Source organism: Zootoca vivipara, chromosome 7 (assembly GCF_965207765.1).
Source record: "Zootoca vivipara chromosome 7, rZooViv2.hap1.1, whole genome shotgun sequence".
NCBI lineage: Eukaryota > Metazoa > Chordata > Lepidosauria > Squamata > Lacertidae > Zootoca > Zootoca vivipara.
The window spans coordinates 44,860,325-44,880,899 of NC_142590.1; the positions used below are offsets into that span (position 1 = coordinate 44,860,325).

General features: G+C 39.5%; 1 protein-coding gene across 4 annotated transcripts in view; it reads left to right on the forward strand.

The window, feature by feature from the left end:
• Nucleotides 1-2,265: 2,265 nt before the first annotated feature.
• TESK2 (testis associated actin remodelling kinase 2) overlaps nucleotides 2,266-20,575 on the forward strand; it is a 56,205-nt gene continuing 37,895 nt past the window's right edge. The window contains exons 1-2 of one of the 4 annotated variants that reach the window (XM_088673256.1): nucleotides 2,266-2,574; nucleotides 10,317-10,624. In XM_088673256.1, coding sequence (XP_088529382.1) covers nucleotides 10,403-10,624 — 222 coding nt within the window. In that variant the 5' untranslated portion in view covers nucleotides 2,266-2,574; nucleotides 10,317-10,402. Of the gene's footprint in view, nucleotides 2,597-10,316; nucleotides 10,625-20,575 lie in introns of all 4 variants that reach the window. The other 3 variants (XM_035121268.3, XM_035121266.3, XM_035121267.3) reach the window with 3 other exon arrangements.

A 20,575-nucleotide genomic window follows, 5' to 3' on the forward strand; every position in this document is an offset into this window, starting at 1 on the left:
CCCCTTCCTCCCTTCCCTACCCCCCCGTCCCACCTTCCCGTACCTCTGACTTACCTGGATTCCCTTTCCTTGTTCGTTCTTCTTATGTTTGTTCTTCTTTCATTCTTATTCTTTCTCTTGTCCGGTTCCATATATTCTTGGCCCCCAGATCCAATTGTAAAGATTAAGTTTTGGGTTAGTGGGATTTTATGGCCGATTTTAGAATGCTACGATTGGAAAAGGCTGTTTATCTGTTATACGTATTTTCTGGTTTTGTAACTGGATTATATGTATTTTCTTTTGTATGTATTTTCTTTGTAATTTTGTAATTTTTAACAAGTAATAAAGGTTTTTCAAAATGAAAAAAAAAAGAAAGAAATGGGAATCACTTACCATTTATCTTAGTACACACATAGATAAACCGTCTCTTCTTTCCGACGTAGCAGGATTCTAGAAACAAGAAGAAAAAAATGATTAATTTTATGGATATTATATTTCTCGTTTCAATGTATATGTGGACTATACTTGTTCTCTTTCCGAGATAGTAAGACTCAAGGATTAAGAAGATAAGATAGAATTTGATTATCTGGATATTATTTGTATTGTAATATTCTGCATCACTATTTTTCAATTTGGATTTTGTTTCTAATTGAGCAAAATTGTAATATTGTGTGTGTGATGTAAATATTTACAATTTAGATAAGTCTAATTTAGGTTGTGAAGGAATAGGGTTGGGGGTAAGAGCAGGGGAGGGAAGGGGGGTTTTTGGAGGTAGGGGGGAGGGGTTTTTTTGTTTTTGTGCTTGTTCTGTTTAGTTGGGTGTATTTTAATTGTTGTATATGTTCAAATCTATAATAAACTTTATTTAAAAAAAAAAAGAAAAAAAAAGAATGGAATCCAAATGGTGGAAGGGCACCAGCGGCGGGAGGCCTCATTAGGGAAAGCCTGCCTTGGTTTAAGAACGTTTTCGGTTGAAGAACAGACTTCCGGAACGGATTAAGTTCATAAACCGTGGGACCACTGTAGTTGGTTGCCATCCTTTTGTCTCGGGAGACAATGAAAGAGTGCACCTTCAGGGGTGAAGTCAGATCATTGGAGGGTTGCAGTGCTGATGTAGCTGTAGAGACTGATATGAGAGAGACATGTTTTGTTGAAGGAGGGGCAGATGAAGGCATCTGGTTGTGCTGATGCAGATGTACCATGGTGTTTCTTCTTTCTGTGCTCCTCCCAATGATTATTCCTTGACTGACCACTGCTGTGGATACACGACCTGTCTCCAGGCACTGTGGGTCATCTGCAAGGGATTCTCACACAGCACAGTTAATGTTGCCAGCCTTCATGTCACATTTGCATACATATTTGTAACGCACGTCCTTGGGGACCCTGCCATTTTCCATTCTGTGGACATGACCAAGCTAGTGTAGATCTTGCAGAGACAGGAGTGCAAACATGCTGGGAATGTGGGCAAGGCAACTATGGCAATGGCTTGCCTTCTTCAAAAGGGTCTGGGAGAATGTGACGCTATCAACCAATACCAAGATGAAGGGTTACCAGGTTCATGTGTTGAGCACACAGTTTTATGGCAGTGAGACCCGGGCAACTTGCACACACCAGGAGCCATGCCTGAACACCTTCCACATGTGCTGTGTCAGGAAGATTTTGGGCATCTCATGACACAGTAATACACTAATTAACCATTATTATTATTATTATTCGTGCACGTGTGTGTTTTTATTACTAGAAACACTGCTGCATATCCAAACGCCCACTCAGCAAATCTTGATCCCACCCCCACCCCCGTCCAGCGCCCAGGCAGTTCATGACTCTTCACTGTCTCTCAGCACTAATTAAGGTCTGAGCCCGCGTTGACAGCTGTATTATCCCTCCTCCCTGGTAAACAGTTTAGAATTGGCTCCCAGGCTTTGCAGTCACTAGTAAGCACATTCTCATTGGCCTGGCGCCCTGTTTATCATCCGCCTTCGACTGACGGCCAATAGTTCTGAAGCTCCCCTAGCAACCCGCCTTCTCCTCCCCCCCCTCGCTCTTCCCCCCACCCTTTCTCTGGTTTCAGTCGAAGCTGTTGTTGCGCTTGAGTCAAGCTGGCCTGTCACTCAAGCGCTCTTTCGCTAAGCAAAAGGCGGCCCACACCTCGACCGTGCTTAAGTCTTCGATATGATTAGCCGCGCGAGCCGCCAATCAGACTCCAGTCAAAGCGGATTGGCGGATATAGCAGAGGGGGGAGGTTAGCTCCGCCCTTCTCCGTCCTGTGGTGGCTTCGAGCCAGACAGGGGGACTCAGTTGGTCTGCAGTGGCCGCTGGACTGGTGTGAAAGTGCGCCGTCTCATTTCCTCGGCGCTGCGGAGGACGGTGGGGTGGGGAAGGGCCCGAGGCCGCTGCGGCCCTGCCTTGTCGTTCCCTCTGGAAGAAGGAGTCCCAGGTCGCCCTGTCTCTGCGCCCCCTCGCCCCGCCCGGACGTTCACGGCGGGGCGTTAGACCTCTTTCTCCGGCTGCAGCGCTTGGTCGCTTCCCAAGGAGCGGGTGAATATGAGCCGTTTCTTGGTGCGCAGAGCCCACCGCCCCTCCTCTCTGAGGCAGGTAAAGAAGAGCGAGGTCCGGGGTGAGTGTGGGCGGCGGGCGCTTCGTGGGGGCGGAGGCGAGAGAGGCTGGTTCGCGCGTGGGATGCGGGGGGGGGGCTGTGGAGGGGGGTGGTAACGAGCCGGGAAGCGGGGATGGGATTAGCGGACGGGGCCCCGGGCCCGGACGGCGGCAAGGAAGGAGCTTGGAACCCCCCCCCTTCCCCTTCCCACCCCCTTTGTGGTGATGTTGAGGAACATGACTGTCAAAGAGTGAGTTCCTGAAGACGGGAGCCTGAGGAGCGAGGCTGGGAGCCTCTTAGGTAGAGGAAGGTTAGGGGGGCTGTCCCGAGTTGTGTATTTTGTGGGAGTGTTGTGAAGGAAAAGTGTGAGGGCAGGAACACGAGGGCGAGGGGATTCTTTTGTAGTTTGACAGCACTTTGCAGAACTCCCATTCTCTCTTCTTCCCCCCCCCAAAAGCCCTAAAAAGTAATGCAAAACCATTATTTTGGTCCCCAATAGCAGGAAATGGTCAAAGATGGAGGAGTTTAGCCACCTGGCCGAGGGTGTGAGGTAAAGATGGTGAAGGGGAAGGGGGGAGATGACTTCCTTGCCTTTTTCTCTTTCTCTCTGCCAGCCTCCACCATGTCGTTTAATGCCCAGAACTTTTCAAGTAATGAATCTCATCATCTTACTGATTTTGGTTAAGAAGGTTTGTCTTTGCTGCGATGCTTTGAAAGATGCAATTGGAAATATCCAGCGTTGCTTAATCCCAGAGCCCTGCTAATGTTGCTTCTGGGTAGCTGTTTCCATTAAAAGGGCTGATCTTACTTGAATGGAAAATAAAAAAATTCCTTCAGTAGCACCTTAAAGACCAACTAAGTTTTTATTTTGGAAAGCTCATACCAAAATAAAAACTTAGTTGGTCTTTAAGGTGCTACTGAAGGAATTTTTTTATTTTACTTCGACCCAGACCAACACGGCTACCTACCTGTTACTTGAATGGGAAAGTTGAATGCTCACTGTGATGGTTTAATTATCATTTTTGTCTTTGTTTATGTTGCACATGGGTTTGCTTTTAATGGAAGGTATAATAAACTGTCGTATGTAGAGTAGGACTATATACTTTTTGTCACTTATTTAGGTTGTTGATTAATTGTCTCTGAAGTTGACAAACTTTTCCACCTTTTTTGACATTGTTCCTATAGTTTTTCTAAAGTTTGTTACTGTATTGAAGTTTTCTATTTGTTAGAATACTACATAGAATTCAGCATCTGCAATTCTGAATAAAACATTTTTTTGAATTGCGCTTGAATTCCAGCCCTACCTTGCTTTGTAGATCTACAAAGTAAATAAGACTTTTGCAATTTAAAACCTGAGATAAGGCCTTTTACATTAGTGTATGAATCATAAATACTTTCATTGTTCTTGGTGTGAAAGAGTGAAAATGGTAAGTGTGTGTCACATGTCTCACCATTTCAATAACATTTTTTCTGCTATTTCTGAGTTTAAAGAAATGCATATTAAAGAATAACGGCTACATTAAAGGTATATATATATTCTACAATCTTTAGTGTAAGATGTATTACTTTTCTGAGCAAGTATACTGTTCATCTAAGCATTCTTTTACAATAGTTGTTTGCTTCACCTCCTTTTAGAGACAAACTATATGAAAAGGGGATAGAGCAACTCCCTTATGATGAAATGTGACACTATTTGGGACTTTTTTAGTTTAGAAAAGGCAAGTAAATGATGGCATGATAGTGATGTAAAATAAGTATGTGGAGAAATAGAATAGAATAGTTATAGGGAATATGATAGTAGACGGGCGTTCTAAAGGACAATATTGGTTGCAAAAGTGTAGATACTGTATAAATATTTTTCCTAATCTAAGAATCTGTACTCTGGTTTTCTATGAAAACTTGGCTATTTGAGTTTGTTTCCTAATATATATGATAGGTTGTGGCAAGAATAAAAAATAAAAAACCCAACAAGGAAACATTTGCAATAACAATAGAATAGGAAGGGGACAATGGGCCATTCTCTGTTGGCCTTTTCGGTTTCTGTCTGGAATTACTACTTGCATATGCGCACAGGAACTTTGCATTTTATATACTGTTTTGCAAATTGATGCTTTAGAAAAGAAACAGCTTTGTGTTGAGGATTGATAATGTAAATCAGCAGTCGACTGTTCTCTGGCATCTATGTTCTACTGAAATGTTTTTATTTTACAAAGTGAGACTATATACTTGGACCTCTTCACAGTTAAAGCATAACTAATATGTATTAAACAATCCTGACTATGCACTCTTATTTAAGAGCATAAGGCCTGGACCCTGGATCTGATTCAATACATCTAGTCTAACACAGTCATAGGACATACAGTAATGGTAATAGCCATCTTCTCTTATCTGTCACCAGTTTCTTGTACCTGTAATTGATGAGATATGTGGTCTTTAACTGTATATTGTGACTGGTCACTTGTGAGGTCCTTATTTGTAGCCAAGCCTTGCTTTGTGTAACTTAGGGCATTTCCTGGTGATTTAAAAAAAGGAAAACAGTTTTGATGTTATAGTCCCAGTCCAGCACCAGCAACGCAATTTCATGTCCCATAGGATACATAAGGGAAGCTGTGCTCTGGCGGGATTGCCTGTTCACTTTTGCCTTTAAAAAAGAGTGCATACTAGATAGGGGAAAGTATACATAATACAATAAAGATGAAGTAGGGAGGTAGCTTGCTTGTGTTTCCAAGTTTGTAATATTAAACAATTTAAATGATCACTGCAGTAAGTATTGTTCCAGGCATAGTCAAACTCGGTCCTCCAGATGTTTTGGAACTCCAACTCCCATCATCCCTGACCACTGGTCCTGTTAGCTAGGGTGATGGGAGTTGTAGTCCCAAAACATCTGGAGGGCCGAGTTTGACTATGCCTGGTTCTGCCACTTAATCAGTCTAATTAAAAAAAAACGGTGCAGAGTATGTAGAGCATTTCCATGAGAGTTGTTGTGGGAACTAACCATTAGGTGGACTGCTGGAGTAATAAAGTTACGGATCACTCCTATTTGAATATGACTTTCCTGCAGTTGAAATGCTAGCTGTGGGAAAGATATCTTGTAACAGCTATTTGTCAGTGAAAGGATAAAAGTCTGGAAAGGCTCTTGAGGACTTGCGTCTTGATAGCAGAACACATGCTGACGTAAATGCATATAGATTGCACCTTTCCTCTATAAATCATGACCTAGATAAGATTGCTCACCAATGATCAAACAAGTTGCCTGTTCATTTTTATTTTTATTATTCTTTTTTCAGATGACTGAAGTGTAGAATTCTATTAATGTCTTTAGCTATAGCACATGGATGGAATGCAATGTTGTGCAAGTGGACTTTGGCTTGCGCAATGTCCTCTTCTTTCCCAACCCTCCAGAGCAGCTTTGGAGGTGCAGGGGAGAGAGATGGTGGTGAAGTCTTGTTGTGTGAGCAAAAGTCTGCTTTGCTTATGCACAGACAACATTGGATACAACCTTGTGTTTAAATTGCTATGTTTGCACTTCTGTAAGTGTTTTGTAGGTGCCCAAGTCTGCATTGTTGTAAGCTGTAATTCAAGAGAACCAATTTGTCCACTGACTTTGTCATGCTTCCATTGTGGCTTTTGTTAGGTTCTGATATCCTGTAAATTGAAAAATAAAAGCTGACAATGACTATTCCTTGTGTGGATGAATAACAAAGCACTATTTGTCCAATTTCCTTACCCACAGGACTAGGCTTCTGCTCATACTTTCATTTTTCTAGGAAGTCTGTCTTTCCTCTGGTTCTGCAATGAATCCTTTAGTTGCCTTAGATTTGCTTATGCTGGTAATACTCCTACAGGCATGGATTCCTTTTAAAATTGACAGAGCTATTCTAACCCTGGCTGAGCAGTAGCAGGGTGTGATTGAGGAATGGAACTACTGTTGCATCAGTAGCCCTGCTGCCCCTGCTGTCTGCAGTGGAAGGTGGGGGCCAGGTAAAACCTGTTCTGGTGTGGCTTTCAGGCCTAGATTGGGAACTAGAATATTCTGGACTTGTTCAATCTCTCCCTGTCTGGAATACCCAGTTTGGGGTTTTCTACAGGTTACAGCTGGCTGAAATCCCTGGGGCATTATATCTGCTGGCCTGCACTTTGGGCAGGCAGAATGGGAATTACCTGAAGCATCTTGTGTAGGTCAGGATAATGAGATAGATGGGCCACTGAACTGTTAAATACAGTAGTTTAAGTTAGCTAGTGCCCTTCAGGGGGTTTTGGTTACACCTCCCATTAGCTCCAGACGAAACAAAGGCAGGAGATTATTGCATGGGTCTGAAAATAAAAAGTTGGCTTAATTTGTCCTTTGATCACAGTCAATTTTTTTTGAAGTCTAAAATGCTCTTTTATAAATGTCAGCTCATGCATTTTGGTAGGAAAGTTACACACAAATACACCTCCCATTTAAGAACTAGCATTCCCAAGTATTTCTGTGCTCAACAACTGTTTCTGGAGAACTTCTGCTCTCTCCCTTCCTGAGTAAACCACATGGCTAGCTTCTATTAGTATATGCTGTAACTGTAGGCATATCTGAACAGGAACACAATATTGAAGAGGAATAAAAATAAACACACCTAGTTTTATTTGTTTTATCCTGGTACATTATCTTCCTTCAATGGTGCTCAGGATGGCTTATGTGGACTATTTTATTTCATTCATCCCATAACCTTACAAAGTAAAGTAGGAGATTGTAACTGACTGTAAGTCATCTTATGAGTTTCGCATTTGGGTAATTACAACATTACAGTATATCCAATATGCTGGCAGGTTTGTCATTCAAATTTTTTAATTTTTTTTAAAAAATGGAAATTGATATGCAGTCACATAATTGAAATAAAATAAAATTTAGCAAGGAGCTTTCTGAAAAGCGTATTCACTTTAAAATCTGCCAAATTGAAGGGGAAAATATTTTAAAATAATTACAGCCTCTGAGTTATCAGGGCATGTGCAGGAATGCTAAAAGGGTTTACAGGCCCCTATTGACTTGCACTGAGTAGTGCATGACTGCCTCCACTATAATGCAGTACAGTGGAAGGTAGTGATTGGTGATCAGGATGCTGGTGCACAGCTGTTGATTGGACAGCTGATGCCATTTGACTTTTATGCTGTCCTGTTTTCTTACGTTGTAGGAAGAGAAGAGTGGTTGCATATAAGGAGAGTTAGGCATGTGGTAACAGAAAAATGGGTTGAAAGAAAGCAGAAGGAAACAAGTGTTCAAGAGTAAATTAAAAGGGAAATTGATTTGAGGAATTTAATGTTTTGTAGCATAGACCTCACATTTGCCTTGTACAGTACTTTGTTCATAGCCTTGGGTAATTCATTTGTGTCAAACTCATTAGCTTGTCTTATGTAAAATAGACGTTGTGTTGCAAGAGCAAATTTGGGGTTCAGGCCCCACCTCTGCTTTGTATTCCATCTAGTTCAGCATCCTGTTTCCAGCAGTGACCAATAAAACGTCTCTGGGAATTCAAGTACCAGTAGGTCATGAGAGTACTGTATCACAGTTAGCCCTGTTCTTCCGTAGCATTTGGTATATACTGCCTCTGAACACGAAAGATACATTTAGGTGTCATGGGTGCAGGGCCTGAGCAAGTAGGAAAAGTTTTGGGTGGGTAGAAGTGAATAAGGGGATAGTGCATGTAGTTTCGGGAGAAACATGTAATGCTCTCACTTTTTGGAAGATACAAGCTGCAATTCATGGTATACACTAATCCATCTTCCACCTTCCTCAGTTGCACTAGAGAGATGTGAAATTCAGTTTTTTTGGGGGAGTCTTCTTGGGGAGGCAAGCTATGTGGTTATAGTAGTTGAAAGTTTCCTACATTTTAACTGGCATAAGCTTTGAAGGAATGAATTCTGTGTGAGGTTTTTTGTTTGTTTGTTTTTGCACCACAACTAGGTTCCAAGATTTAAAATACCAGTCTGTCTAGTGTGAAGTATAAATTTGAGACTCCCTGGCTCCATTCAGAAAGTTGATGCCTGGTCACTTTATTGGGTTTAGACTTTGCTTTGCTAATGTGAGACGTCCTTTTATAATGCGAATTAATTTCCACCAAACTAGTACACTATGTAGTGACAGGCTCTGTCTGAACCAGAATAGTACAGGGTAAAGCAGGTCACCTCTTGGGACTCGTTCCATCTGTGGGAAGTGAGAAATATGATAGCGCTAGCTAAAACCAGGAGTTTTCTTTTTGGAGAAGCAGTAATCACTGACAGAGGCTATGCAATTAAAATACTTCACAAAAGGATAAGATGTAGAAGATGCTGATACCACATCTTCAGAGCATTGTAAAAAGTGCTAATTCGTGGGTGAAAAATTTCCTTTGCCTTACAGAGAAAGGTGGAAGCAAGATAAACTACCTGTAAATGACATACCAAGGCAATCCAATAGATTAGTACAGTGGGCACTAACTTTTTTAGACCAGCATTCACGTCTTAAATTTTGAGAAAGTCTTGTGGTCATCAATGACAAGATTTAACAATATTTATGTTGCTTGATTGTTGTGATACCTCTGGCTGCCATAGGGAAGAGAGGCATAACACATCATCATCATCATCATTTTCATTTCTATACTGCTTGGCTGCCATGTGGGCAGGTGAGCATGGCAAAAGCCAAAAATAGGATGGGTATAGTCATTGCTGTTCCTTACCCCCAGAAATTCTGATTGTGGAGATTAAACAATACTGATTTCCCCCCTCAAATACAATGCTGCTGCTGCTGCTGCTTTTTATTGACAACAGGGAGCATTCCCCAGTACCAGCGAAATGTACAATGTGACCAAATATATAAGGTGGGGGTAATAAAGCATGGAAAGGGTTGAACAGGTTAATTTGCTACAAAGCTAATTTGCTACAAAAGCAAATAATGGTGTCTGGGGATTTACCTCATATCTTTTTTTCTGAAAATGCTATAAAATCTATTTAAAATGAAAACTGGGAATCTGAGGATCATTCTTAATTCTGGGGCACCAGATAAGGCCTTCATGGGCATCATGGCAGTGACTGCTAGGTTAGTGGTTGAATGGCCTTGGGAGTCAATTGCTGCAATTCTTCTGGGTAACAATATAATAAAAGTCCTACTGGGTCAGGCCAAAGTGGCCTACCAGATGCCTAAGGAAAGCCTACATACATTTTTAAATTTCAGTTAAACACTTTGTGTGAAAGGATAAATTATTATATTCTTTCATTTATGAATCTCTTCCTGTGGGGAATCCCAAAGTGACATAGAGAATAATAAAACAATTGCACATATAAACATTTAAAACAATTGAATATATAAAAACAACACATAAAACCAGTTCAAATCGAAACAGATACCAGTTAGTATAAAGATTTTAGGAGGTTTGTTGAAAGAGGAACATCCTTATAATGCCAAAAAGACAAGAGAAGGCAGCAGTCATTTGTGTTCAACCTTGCAAGCAAATATGCAATACTTTAGTATCCCATTAGTTCACGATATTAATGTTACTGATTTTTTTGAGACTAAAAGAAAGGGTACACCAAGTTTTGTAAAACTAACTTCTCTGCTCCCCTAGAGTCGATTCTGACCACAGATTGATTACAAACCCGGGATGAAGCATTGTGTACCTTTTCCCCTTCTCAACCACCCAAGTAGAATTATACTTTTATAGCTTCATCTTGAGCATTCTATCAATAGATTTTGGACAAGAAAATGGTTCAATTCTGTTTCCTTCATTTTTAGTATACGGCCAGAGAGAAGAAAAACAAATTGAGCACCTAGGATGTGAAAGCTCCTCTTCTTTCTAAAGGAACCATATTGTTTGCAAGATGGATCGGAGTAAGCGAAATTCAATAGCAGGATTTCCACCACGCTTGGAGCGTGTTGAAGATTTTGATGGGGGTGGCGGAGGCGATGGGTCCATGTCCCAGATGGGCAGAGTTTGGACTTCTTCATACAAGGCCTTGATTAGTGCCTTTTCAAGACTTACACGACTTGATGACTTTTCTTGTGAGAAAATAGGATCTGGTTTCTTCTCTGAGGTGTTCAAGGTGAGTAGACTGACCTTAATTCTCCTCTTTCCCTATTTTTCATATAGTAATCAAGCAAATTATGAATGAATATTCTCTTGTTGTTGGTCTTTTGACTGTGCTTTGCCTAAGATCACCGAGTAACAGGGACTTTAATTGCCTTGGAGTATTTAGCATCTATGAGTATTTCTGGGAAGCTTAAAGTACAGTGAGATGAGACACTTGGTTGGCAGCTGAGTAACGTATCTATACTAAATACATGAATACATTTTAATTTTTTAAGTTGGAAAACTTGCAGAAATGTGTATGTTTTATTTAAATATCTAGCTCTATTTTTTAGACTGAAGCAAGGTGACTTGCAGGACCAAAATTAAAAGTCATGAAACTGTAAAAACAGGAGAGAGAAAAGATGTTAAAAATTAAACCTCATCAGTTGGCAATCCAAAAGAACAACATATATTCTCCTTCAATATTTGGGATCAGAATGAATTGGCAGCTAAGCATAAGCATAAGATCTTGCCCAATGAATCATGATCTTCAAGTCTTTTTCCTACCTCAAAGAATGGTTTAGTAATATCTTGTAGACCCGCTACAAGACCCGGTAGTTTCGGTACAGGAGACCCTAAAGGTGATAGAGGAGTTTGGTGAACTGGCAGGATTTAAGCTAAACAGAAACAAGACCAAAATGATGCTCAAAAATGTAAAAAGTGAACAAATAGAGAAAATACATGGCCAAACAGGAATATCAGTGGTAAACAAAGTGAAATATTTGGCATATGGCTGTCAGAAAGGAATGCAAACCTGTATAAAGACAACTACAAAACAGTATGGAAAGATTTGACAATTAAGATGGAGACGTGGAACCAACTAAAATTGTCCTGGTGGGGAAGCATAGCGGCAGTTAAAATGTCAATACTCCCTAAGATGTTATTTTTGTTTCAATCAATCCCGATCATTTCTGGGCAAAACCAATTTCAAGAGTGGCAAAGAACAATATCAAATTTTGTATGGGAGGGCAAGAAACCCAGAACAAAATTGAAAATCTTAACTGATAAAAAAGAAAGGGGAGGTCTTGCTCTGCTGGATCTTAGACTATACTACGACTCTGCTTGTATTGTTTGGCTAAAAGAGTGGTTTAAATTGGAAAACGGGGAAATATTAGATCTGGAAGGTTTTCAAAACCGTTTTGGTTGGCACGTGTATCTCTGGCAAGATAAGGTTAAGGCGCATAAGGACTTCCTGAACCACTGTATTAAAAAACCATTATATGAAGTATGGTCTAGACATAAAGAGTGGCTAGAACGGAAAACCCCAGGATGGCTGTCCATGCAAGAGGCCCTATCGGTTAAAAAACTAAATATGAAAACAAAATGGCTAACTTACAGAGATATTATAAAAGAACAAGACAATGCCTTTTGTATGAAACCATATGAAGACCTTAAAGAGAACTTACAAGGTTGGTGGGAATATCAACAACTATATAGTGTTTTTACAAAGGACAGGAAAGCAAAAGGGTTTGAGAAAACAGAAACAATATTGGAAAAAACAGTATTGAAGAGTAATATAAAAAACCTGTCCAAAATATATGATTTCCTACTTGAATGGAACACGAAAGATGAGCTCACTAAAAACACTATGATTAAATGGGCAATCGATTTAGGCCACAACATTGACTTTGCGGATTGGTACAAACTATGGAACTCAGGAGTCAAATTTACAGCATGCACAATGCTAAAAGAAAATGCATATAAAATGATTTTCCGATGGTATATCACTCCAATTAAGTTATATAAAATGTACAAGTCTGGGGACAAAAAATGCTGGAAATGTGGCATCAAAGAAGGTGATTTCATTCACATATGGTGGTTTTGTGACCGGGTAAAGAAATATTGGGAAGACATATATAATGAAATAAAAAATATTTTGGGCTACACAATAAAAAAGAAACCGGAAGCCTTCCTCTTGGGAATGGTTGGAAAGGATGTACAGAAGTATGATGTTAAAGCGTTCTTATACGCAACCACAGGTGCTAGAATAACCTTAGCACAAGTGTGGAAGAAAGATACAAGACTGGCGCAGGAGAATGATGGAGTATATGGGAATTGCGGAATTGACATCTAGACTGAGACAGCATGGTAGCGAGTTGTTTGAGAAAGAATGGAGAAAGGTTAAGATATATACGGATAAGTCAATTGGGTAATGAAAATATTGACTAACGAATACACCTCATAGTGGGAAATAAAAACTCTTTATTGGGTTAATTCCAGGAAAAGACAAAATACAATGTATATATAATAAAGAAAATAAGGACATATATTTACAAATTAGAACATAGTACACAAAATATGAAAGGGACTATTGTAACAATGAAGAGTAACAAACTGCATAAAACTTAAAAATTCCTTTAAAAAACAGCAAAAGGTAGTGTGGAAGTCCAATATTATTTGTTGTCCTTTTTTCCTTTTTTTTTGTATGTGTGTCCCCCCCCCCCCTTTTCCTCTCCTAAGCAGCTATGGACATGTTGGAAATTTATATATGTATATTATGTGAAAAAGTGATATAATATTGCGGAAATTGTAAAAATGGCTATTTTTTTTAAATGTGGAAAATGAATAAAAATTATTGACAAAAAATAATAAAAGTCATAAAACTGTAAAAACAGGAGAGAGAAAAGATGTTAAAATTAAAACCTCATCAGTTGGCAATCCAAAAGAACAACCTATATTCTCCTTCAATACTTGGGATCAGAATGAATTGGCAGCTAAGCATAAGCATAAGATCTTGCCCAATGAATCATGATCTTCAAGTCTTTTTCCTACCTCAAAGAATTGTTTAGTAATATCTTGTTACTGGACCACTCCATGAGACAGACAATTCAAATTTCCCTTGCAAGTTTAAGTTGCAAGACAAAAACCGTACTTCCTGACCATATTACATTTTATAGACAAAACATTACAAGTCTGAGGAGATAAGACTGCCTCAGGAAATCAGCCAATCTTGCAACCTTCCCTTTTTACTGACTGGATTAGTTTCTCATGCACCTTTAGTTCTAGTCAATAAGAAGAATTGAACTGTGCCCCTTGCCACTTTTTAATTACAAGGATTAAGGCTGCAGGACCTTGGTCTATGGTATGAGTAACCCATTAATGTCACTGAACTCTTACTTTCTCACTCTCACTCTCACTCTTTCTCTTATCTTGTCCAATGGCATAGCAATACATATTACTTGGAGCAGATGTGGGAGTGGCATAACCTAAGTTCTCTATCTACATGGTCCACTGTTAATTGAGGTGAAGAAGTTTAACAAGTTTTCTGCATGGCCGTTTTACCTACTCAAATTTTGATTTGCTGCAGACATTCTATATTTAATGTCTGAATACATTGTTCTAATTGCATTCCAGTTTGTGTTGAAGCTTTACATAGTATCTAGCTATTGTAAAAATTACTTCATAAAGCTAAAACCCTGGCCTAGGCTTGTGTACTATGCAGTCCTTGGTCATGCAAAATTGTGATGTTATGCTTCCTCTGGAGAAAAAAGAATAATCCTCAACTGGATTTTGCCCATATATAGAATTTATTGTGTACTCCAGTTATCTTGTTGCATTTTGTAATGACAATAATATTTAAAGCAAACTGCAGTTGAGGAGGTGTAAATAATATGGGTATTTGGGGAGAACTTACCGTAGAGGTTTCAGCTTCCACAACAAAAGCCTTTAATGCTTGAGCTTAAAGAGAGCTGCCATATGCCCAGTTCCTTTTTCAAAGAAAAACAGAAATGTTCAGAACAAGCAATGCTTTTCCATGTGTTTTTGATTCTGGATGTTCTGGGTCATACCCATGACAATGTAGGCCATCTGGGAAGTGCAGCTTGTGCTGAGCATGTTATCCATCAACACATACTTCTATGGGAGGCTGCTTCTGCCTTCAGGTCTGTTTCAATGTCTTTTTTCGTTAAAATAAACCATGCTAGGAATTCATAACGCAGATACATGACTGCATACATTTGCCAGGTCTAAGCACTAATCTTCCCACCTCCCTGTGTGTCTGGAAAAGCACACTTGTGCATGTTGGGGAAAGAAAATGCTGCTTTTCAGCAGCAGCTGCTCATGTCTTATATGTGAGTTGGTGTTCCAGAGTGTCCTCCAGTCCTGAAAGGTTTTGAGGGAGGTGGGAATGGGAGCAGAAAATCACCTGAGTTCAAGAATACTGTATATGTCATTTTCGATCTCTGCTGTTGCATTTTGCATTTGTTTTACTTCATTTATTGGTCAAAGGAATTGCTACCAATATCTCAGAAGAGATCCACATTATCTTCAGAGTTTTCATTGTTTAATGAAGGTCTGAACTGCTTCTACATCTTAGAGCTATTTTTTTTCTTTTTAAAAAATTGCCAAATCATCCATTTGAATAGGAACTTCCACTTATGACCTATTCCAATCCACTGAAGAACAAAAACAACATATTTGAACATCGCCTGCTTGCTCAAAATAACTGAGGAAAGAGTTACTAGAACAGGAGTAGATAACTTGTGGCCTTCCACGTGTTGTTGGACCTGAACTCTCAACAGCTGCAGCTGGCATAACCAGTTGTGGGTGGTGGGAGATGTTATGCAGGGTTTGAATAGTGGTGCAGTTTCCACTCCTTTTAAAATCTTCTTTATTGGGTCTTTTCTTTCATATATTAATTATGTATTTTCCTTATGTATTCTGCCCTGACAGTTCATGGAGAAGAGTCATTGTTTGAGCAGCCTAGTTTTGGATTTTAGTGTAGTCTACTCTGAAACAGTAGACTTTATACATTTCTTGTCCAGTCATACCCTGTTTCTCCAAAAATAAGATGAAGCCGTAAAATAAGACGTAGCAGGATTTTTAAGCATTCAAGGAATATAAGCCATAACCCGAAAATAAGACATAGTGATAGGCACAGCAGCAATGCCGGCCATAGCAGGAGGAGGAGAAAAATAAGACATCCCCTGAAAATAAGCCATAGTGGGGGGTTTTTTGAGGAAAAATAAATATAAGATGGTGTCTTATTTTTGGAGAAACACGGTATATGTGGTGTGTGTGTGTGTGTGTGTGTGTGTGTGTGTGTTTAGATTAACTTTGGGAAGCACTTGTAGATTTTCTGATTTCCATGAACTACCGTTTGGTCTTCTGTGCATGAGAATGGGGGAGGGGGAACACTGAATTAATAACTGAGATAGCCAAAGATGAGGTGGGGGAAGAAATATGGGAACAAATTAAAATAAATGACAAAGCAGCGACTGCTGAATTACTACTGCATGGTGTACAGCATAATATGCACATTACATAATATGCACGTTGCTGTAGCTCAGTCTGTTAAATGGAGCCTCAGAGTCCCCCTTCAGACTCCCCTCACCTTCAGAGTCCCCTTGTTTTATATCCCGGCCCCTCCTCCCCCCCACCTCCTGGCTCATCCCTGTGATTGCCCCCACCCTGTCCTGACCCATGACCTATCCTGCCCCCTCCTCCCCCCATCCCCCACCCAGGCGAGCCCCCGCCTCCACTCGGCCCAGTCTGGAAAGCCAAGCCAAGATGGTGTGGAGATTGAACTTTTCCTAGGTGCAGTACCAGTGTAGTTGTCACTAGAGGGCGCTATTTTGCATCCTCTCCTATGCTCCCAACATGCAGTTTTGTCTGATTTGTGAGTTCTGGAACACGTGGTTTTGGGGGTTTTACGTTGCACAGGTCTGACATCTGTCTTTGAAAACGGTATGGGCTTGCTCTAGTAGTCACATTTGACTTCGTGCCCAAATTTGAACGCAAACGGTCAAGCGGTTTCCTTGAACATTGGAGACGAACACACATGCCCAGTTTATATTTTTATATATTATATATATAGATGAAGTAACTGCCTTAAAGAAAAGCGTCTTCCTGCAATCAAAGTGAAGAACACTATACATGTATTATTTAGGAAATGTGGTGCAAGTTTAAAATGACTGGAAAAATGCCAAGTATTTTCTTATACAATGTGATTTTAAGAAGAAAAGGCACTATTTTAAAAACTTGGAATGCAGTGAGACTTAATGGGGTAAAATTATTATTTGAACTCAGCCTAATAATTGTGAAATCTATTGTGTTTGCTATTCTCCACGTTTTGCTTACATTCTAAAAAGCAGAGTGGGTAGTACTGTAATTTGTATATGTACATGTTATGTTTTGGATAAGAGTTGCTAATACAGTATGGGAAGAAGAGGTTGACAGTTGGAATATGAGGTTTGCTGATGTAAACATCCTGCAGCCACGGTTTGTTCCTTTTTGCTTGTGCAAGTTCATGTGAATTGGTTCCAGAATTTGAAGAGAAGAGTTTTCCTCTTAAATCTAACTGAAAGGTACAGTCTTCTGAGGACTATTTGGGTGTGTGCGTGTGTGCGTGCGTGCTTTCTGTTTTCCTTTTCAGACATTTTTTATTTTTAAAAAGAAAGTTATTTCCCCTTTTGTTGCTGTGGAAACCTCTGTTGGTGTGATTTACAAGTTATGCACTTATCTTTAGTTATAAAAGTATTTATATACCTCCTTCTCATAAATCATCAGGTCCAGCAACATAAAAACATTTAAAAGCAAACAAAGCAGGTTCCGGTTTCCGCCTGCAGGAATGGCGGACCTGTTTTCCATCTCTCTGACCTTCGTAAGGAATTTGGCGGTTGCTAGGGGAGTAAATGGCAACCCCCTACCCTCTCCGGGGGTTACGGAGAGGGGCCGCTGGCCCGCGATGCCCCCAGACCCACTCCGACTGTTTTTGGAGTGGGGGGAGCTTGGGCTGAGCACTTACGACGGCCAGGACTCCCGGACGCTAATCTGCATGGCGGGGATTTCCATGGTTAAAGAAGATAATTAGGCTTAAATCTATGGACATACTTCAGAAGGAGGGGAAGAAGCGCTGTTTACTGCTGAGAATTTTACGCTGCTGAGCGAGAGGAGTCAAAGAATGTACGGCATCTGGAAGAAGGATTGATGGGGACGGAGCGATAAGGGAAGCAAGTTTTTATTTTTTCTTCATATTGTTGCCTCGTATCTTCCCGGACGCGATGTCCTGGCTTGTTTGGAGTGAAAGAGAAGCAAAAGACTGTGTGAGTTGAACTTTATAGCTGTTGTTACTGAGCATATTTCTTAAAGATGTGAAGTTGCCGATGAGAAAAGCCCCCCCCTAGTCAGACGGAAGGAGTTCTGGACGCGTTCGGAGGATTTATGAGCTGTGACGCACTTTAAATTGGAGCAGCGACCTGAAGCTAAGTTCAGCTATAGGGCAAGGAGATCCATTAATTTACCAAGAGTTCATGGTGGGATGTTTGGGTCTCCTGCCTGAAAAAGCTGTAAATTCTATAAAGATAAATAAATCGTAAATCTTCATGGCTATGAGAGAAAATGAAAGTGATTTGAGCCTTTTAAGATGGCGCTGCTACTCCGTCGCAACAGGGAGCTCCACTAAGAAGATTTATGGGGAGGCTGGACTGATTAACTCACACAGGAGAAAGAACATCTGTGAAACTTCGTTTGACATTTATCTCAGCAGCTGGAACAATCGGATGAAAGTGGAAAACATCTAGGTGACTGTAAGGGGAAGATTTGGAATATTATGAGCTTGGAGGACGATTTGAACTTTAGAAATAAGACGGCAGTGGACAGTTGCGAGGAATTCCCAATTTCTTGAAGCATGGGAACCCAAAAATAAATTATTTAGATGATTTGGCATAACATTCGGTTTGATTGATATATATATGTGTATAATTTGAAATATTGAATGTGATATAATTGGTTTTAATTGGAAAATTAATAAAAATATTTAAAAAAAAAAAATAAAAGCAAACAAAGCAATCCTTTAAATGACTGGCAACTCAAGGAACATTTTATCTTTTTATCCTTATTGACTTGTCTAAGTGTAAATCTTCTAAATCAATTCAGTTTAGTGTTAAAAAAATGAGCAAGTGCTTAATTGTGGCTTTTGTGACCATAATAGAGATGCTTTACTGTGGTCACCAGGATAAATTACTTTAATAAGCATTGATCTTGGGAATTCCCTGAGGGGAATGGCTCCATAACTGCATGTTTATGTTGTGTACCATCAATTACAGTTAAATGTCTTATTTTACCACTTAAAAACCACTGGAAAATGAAATTAAATATTTAGTAGGCTTCCAATTGAAATTCCTTCTCTAATAATGCAGCTTGTAAGTTTCCTAGTTCAATGCATCAGTTCAGTTATGTGTCATGCTTCACAGCAGAGTTTGTGGAAACAAAATATGCTAATACTGTGAAAAAGGAAGAAATTTTAGTAGCCTGGTATACACACTGTCCAACATAATTTCTATCTAGCTGCATTCGTAGTTTTGTGAGCAGAAGCTCGCTAAGCTAGTACAGTACAAATTTGCCCAACCTTTTCCTGAGAGGTCTACAGCCTTCAAAGGTCTTCAACCTTTAAAAACTAAATTAAAAAATTCCTTCCAGTAGCACCTTAGAGATCAACTAAGTTTGTCATTGATATGAGCACACAAAAGCTAAGGTGCAACTGGAAGGAATTTTTTTATTTTGTTTCGACTACGGCAGACCAACACGGCTACCTACCTGTAACTAGGTTTAAAAACTTTCTGTGAAGGGTTTTCCCTTGCCATATCTTGTGGGCTGTTCCAAGGCTCATTCTGACTGTGTGATTTTGCCTTTATGCCCAACCCCTGGTAACATAACCCTTATGTAAGTTGCAATTGCCCTGTAATACTTAATGCACAGCAATAGGCATTTGTAACCAGCTACCCCTACCACTAGTTTGTGCAGCTCAAATACTTTCCTCTTTTTAATTCTTGTGAAGAAAAACTCCTGTGAAGTTTTTGTATTCTTTAGGCTGGAGAGATGTAAAGTAGCTCAAAGACAGTTTTTGTCTTTAATACTGTATTTTTCTTTTGGGTTTCCTTGGCATCCTTTCTTTACATGTCAGTCTGATGGGGTGTCTTTTTTATATTTATCCTTTCAATATGTCTGGGATATAACTAAGAGGAAAGGGTTCTAAATTGGAGGTGAATATTCCTTCCTTGCTCATCTGATTACCTAGTGTAAACAAGAATTCTCAAATTGCTTAACTATGAGATATACTAAAAGGATTGTAAATTGAATTTCCTTTTTTTAATAACCAACATATAAATGGTTTCTGCTTTAGAGACCAATATTTTTCTCCTGTTTTCTGAAAAGAACAAAAGTTGTTGATATAATGCTTATTTGTTTTTTCTAGTTTCTGCAGATGTGTTTGGCAGGAGCTATTTTATATATTGATGAACTTTTGAAGGAGTGAGGGTACTCTGTGTGCTGTTTTTTCTCCTCAGCATTTCACTTGACAGTGCTGTTATTTGTTGAAATAACCCAGAAACATTGAGGGGAAAGTGAACACTGTGCAAATTAATCCGAAGTCAATAACTTAAATTCCTTTCTTTTCCCATGATTGCAGAACATAGGGATTATATTCAGCATTTTATATGTGATATGTCTTAACAAATACTGACAGATGTATTTCTAATATAAAAGCATGCTCTTTTCTGTACATGTTATAGAAAGCATTTACATTTATCACAAAGTTAAAAGCAGAGATCCCCCCACCCCACTCTCCAGGCAGCCCAGTATCAACGTACTGATTTCTTCTCAAGAAGTCATTTCACAAATACTGTAATGCTATTGCTAATATGCATGTGCTTTTCATTAGTCTACTCCAGCACTAGTTGCCAGTATCCTACTGATGAATGACTTGCACTCCATCTTCAGATTTGGGGGGGGGTATTTTATTTTATTTTATTTTATTTTATTATGTACAGTCCTTTCAACAGAAGACTTTACATCCAAAATAAACCAGAATACAAGGAAAAACATGACTCACATATTTTCATTTTTACCAAATTCTTCTCATATTCCCTTGTTTTTCTGTTCTTTAATGTTAGTCTTCTTCTTTTAACTCCTTGTTCTTAGCCTTTTA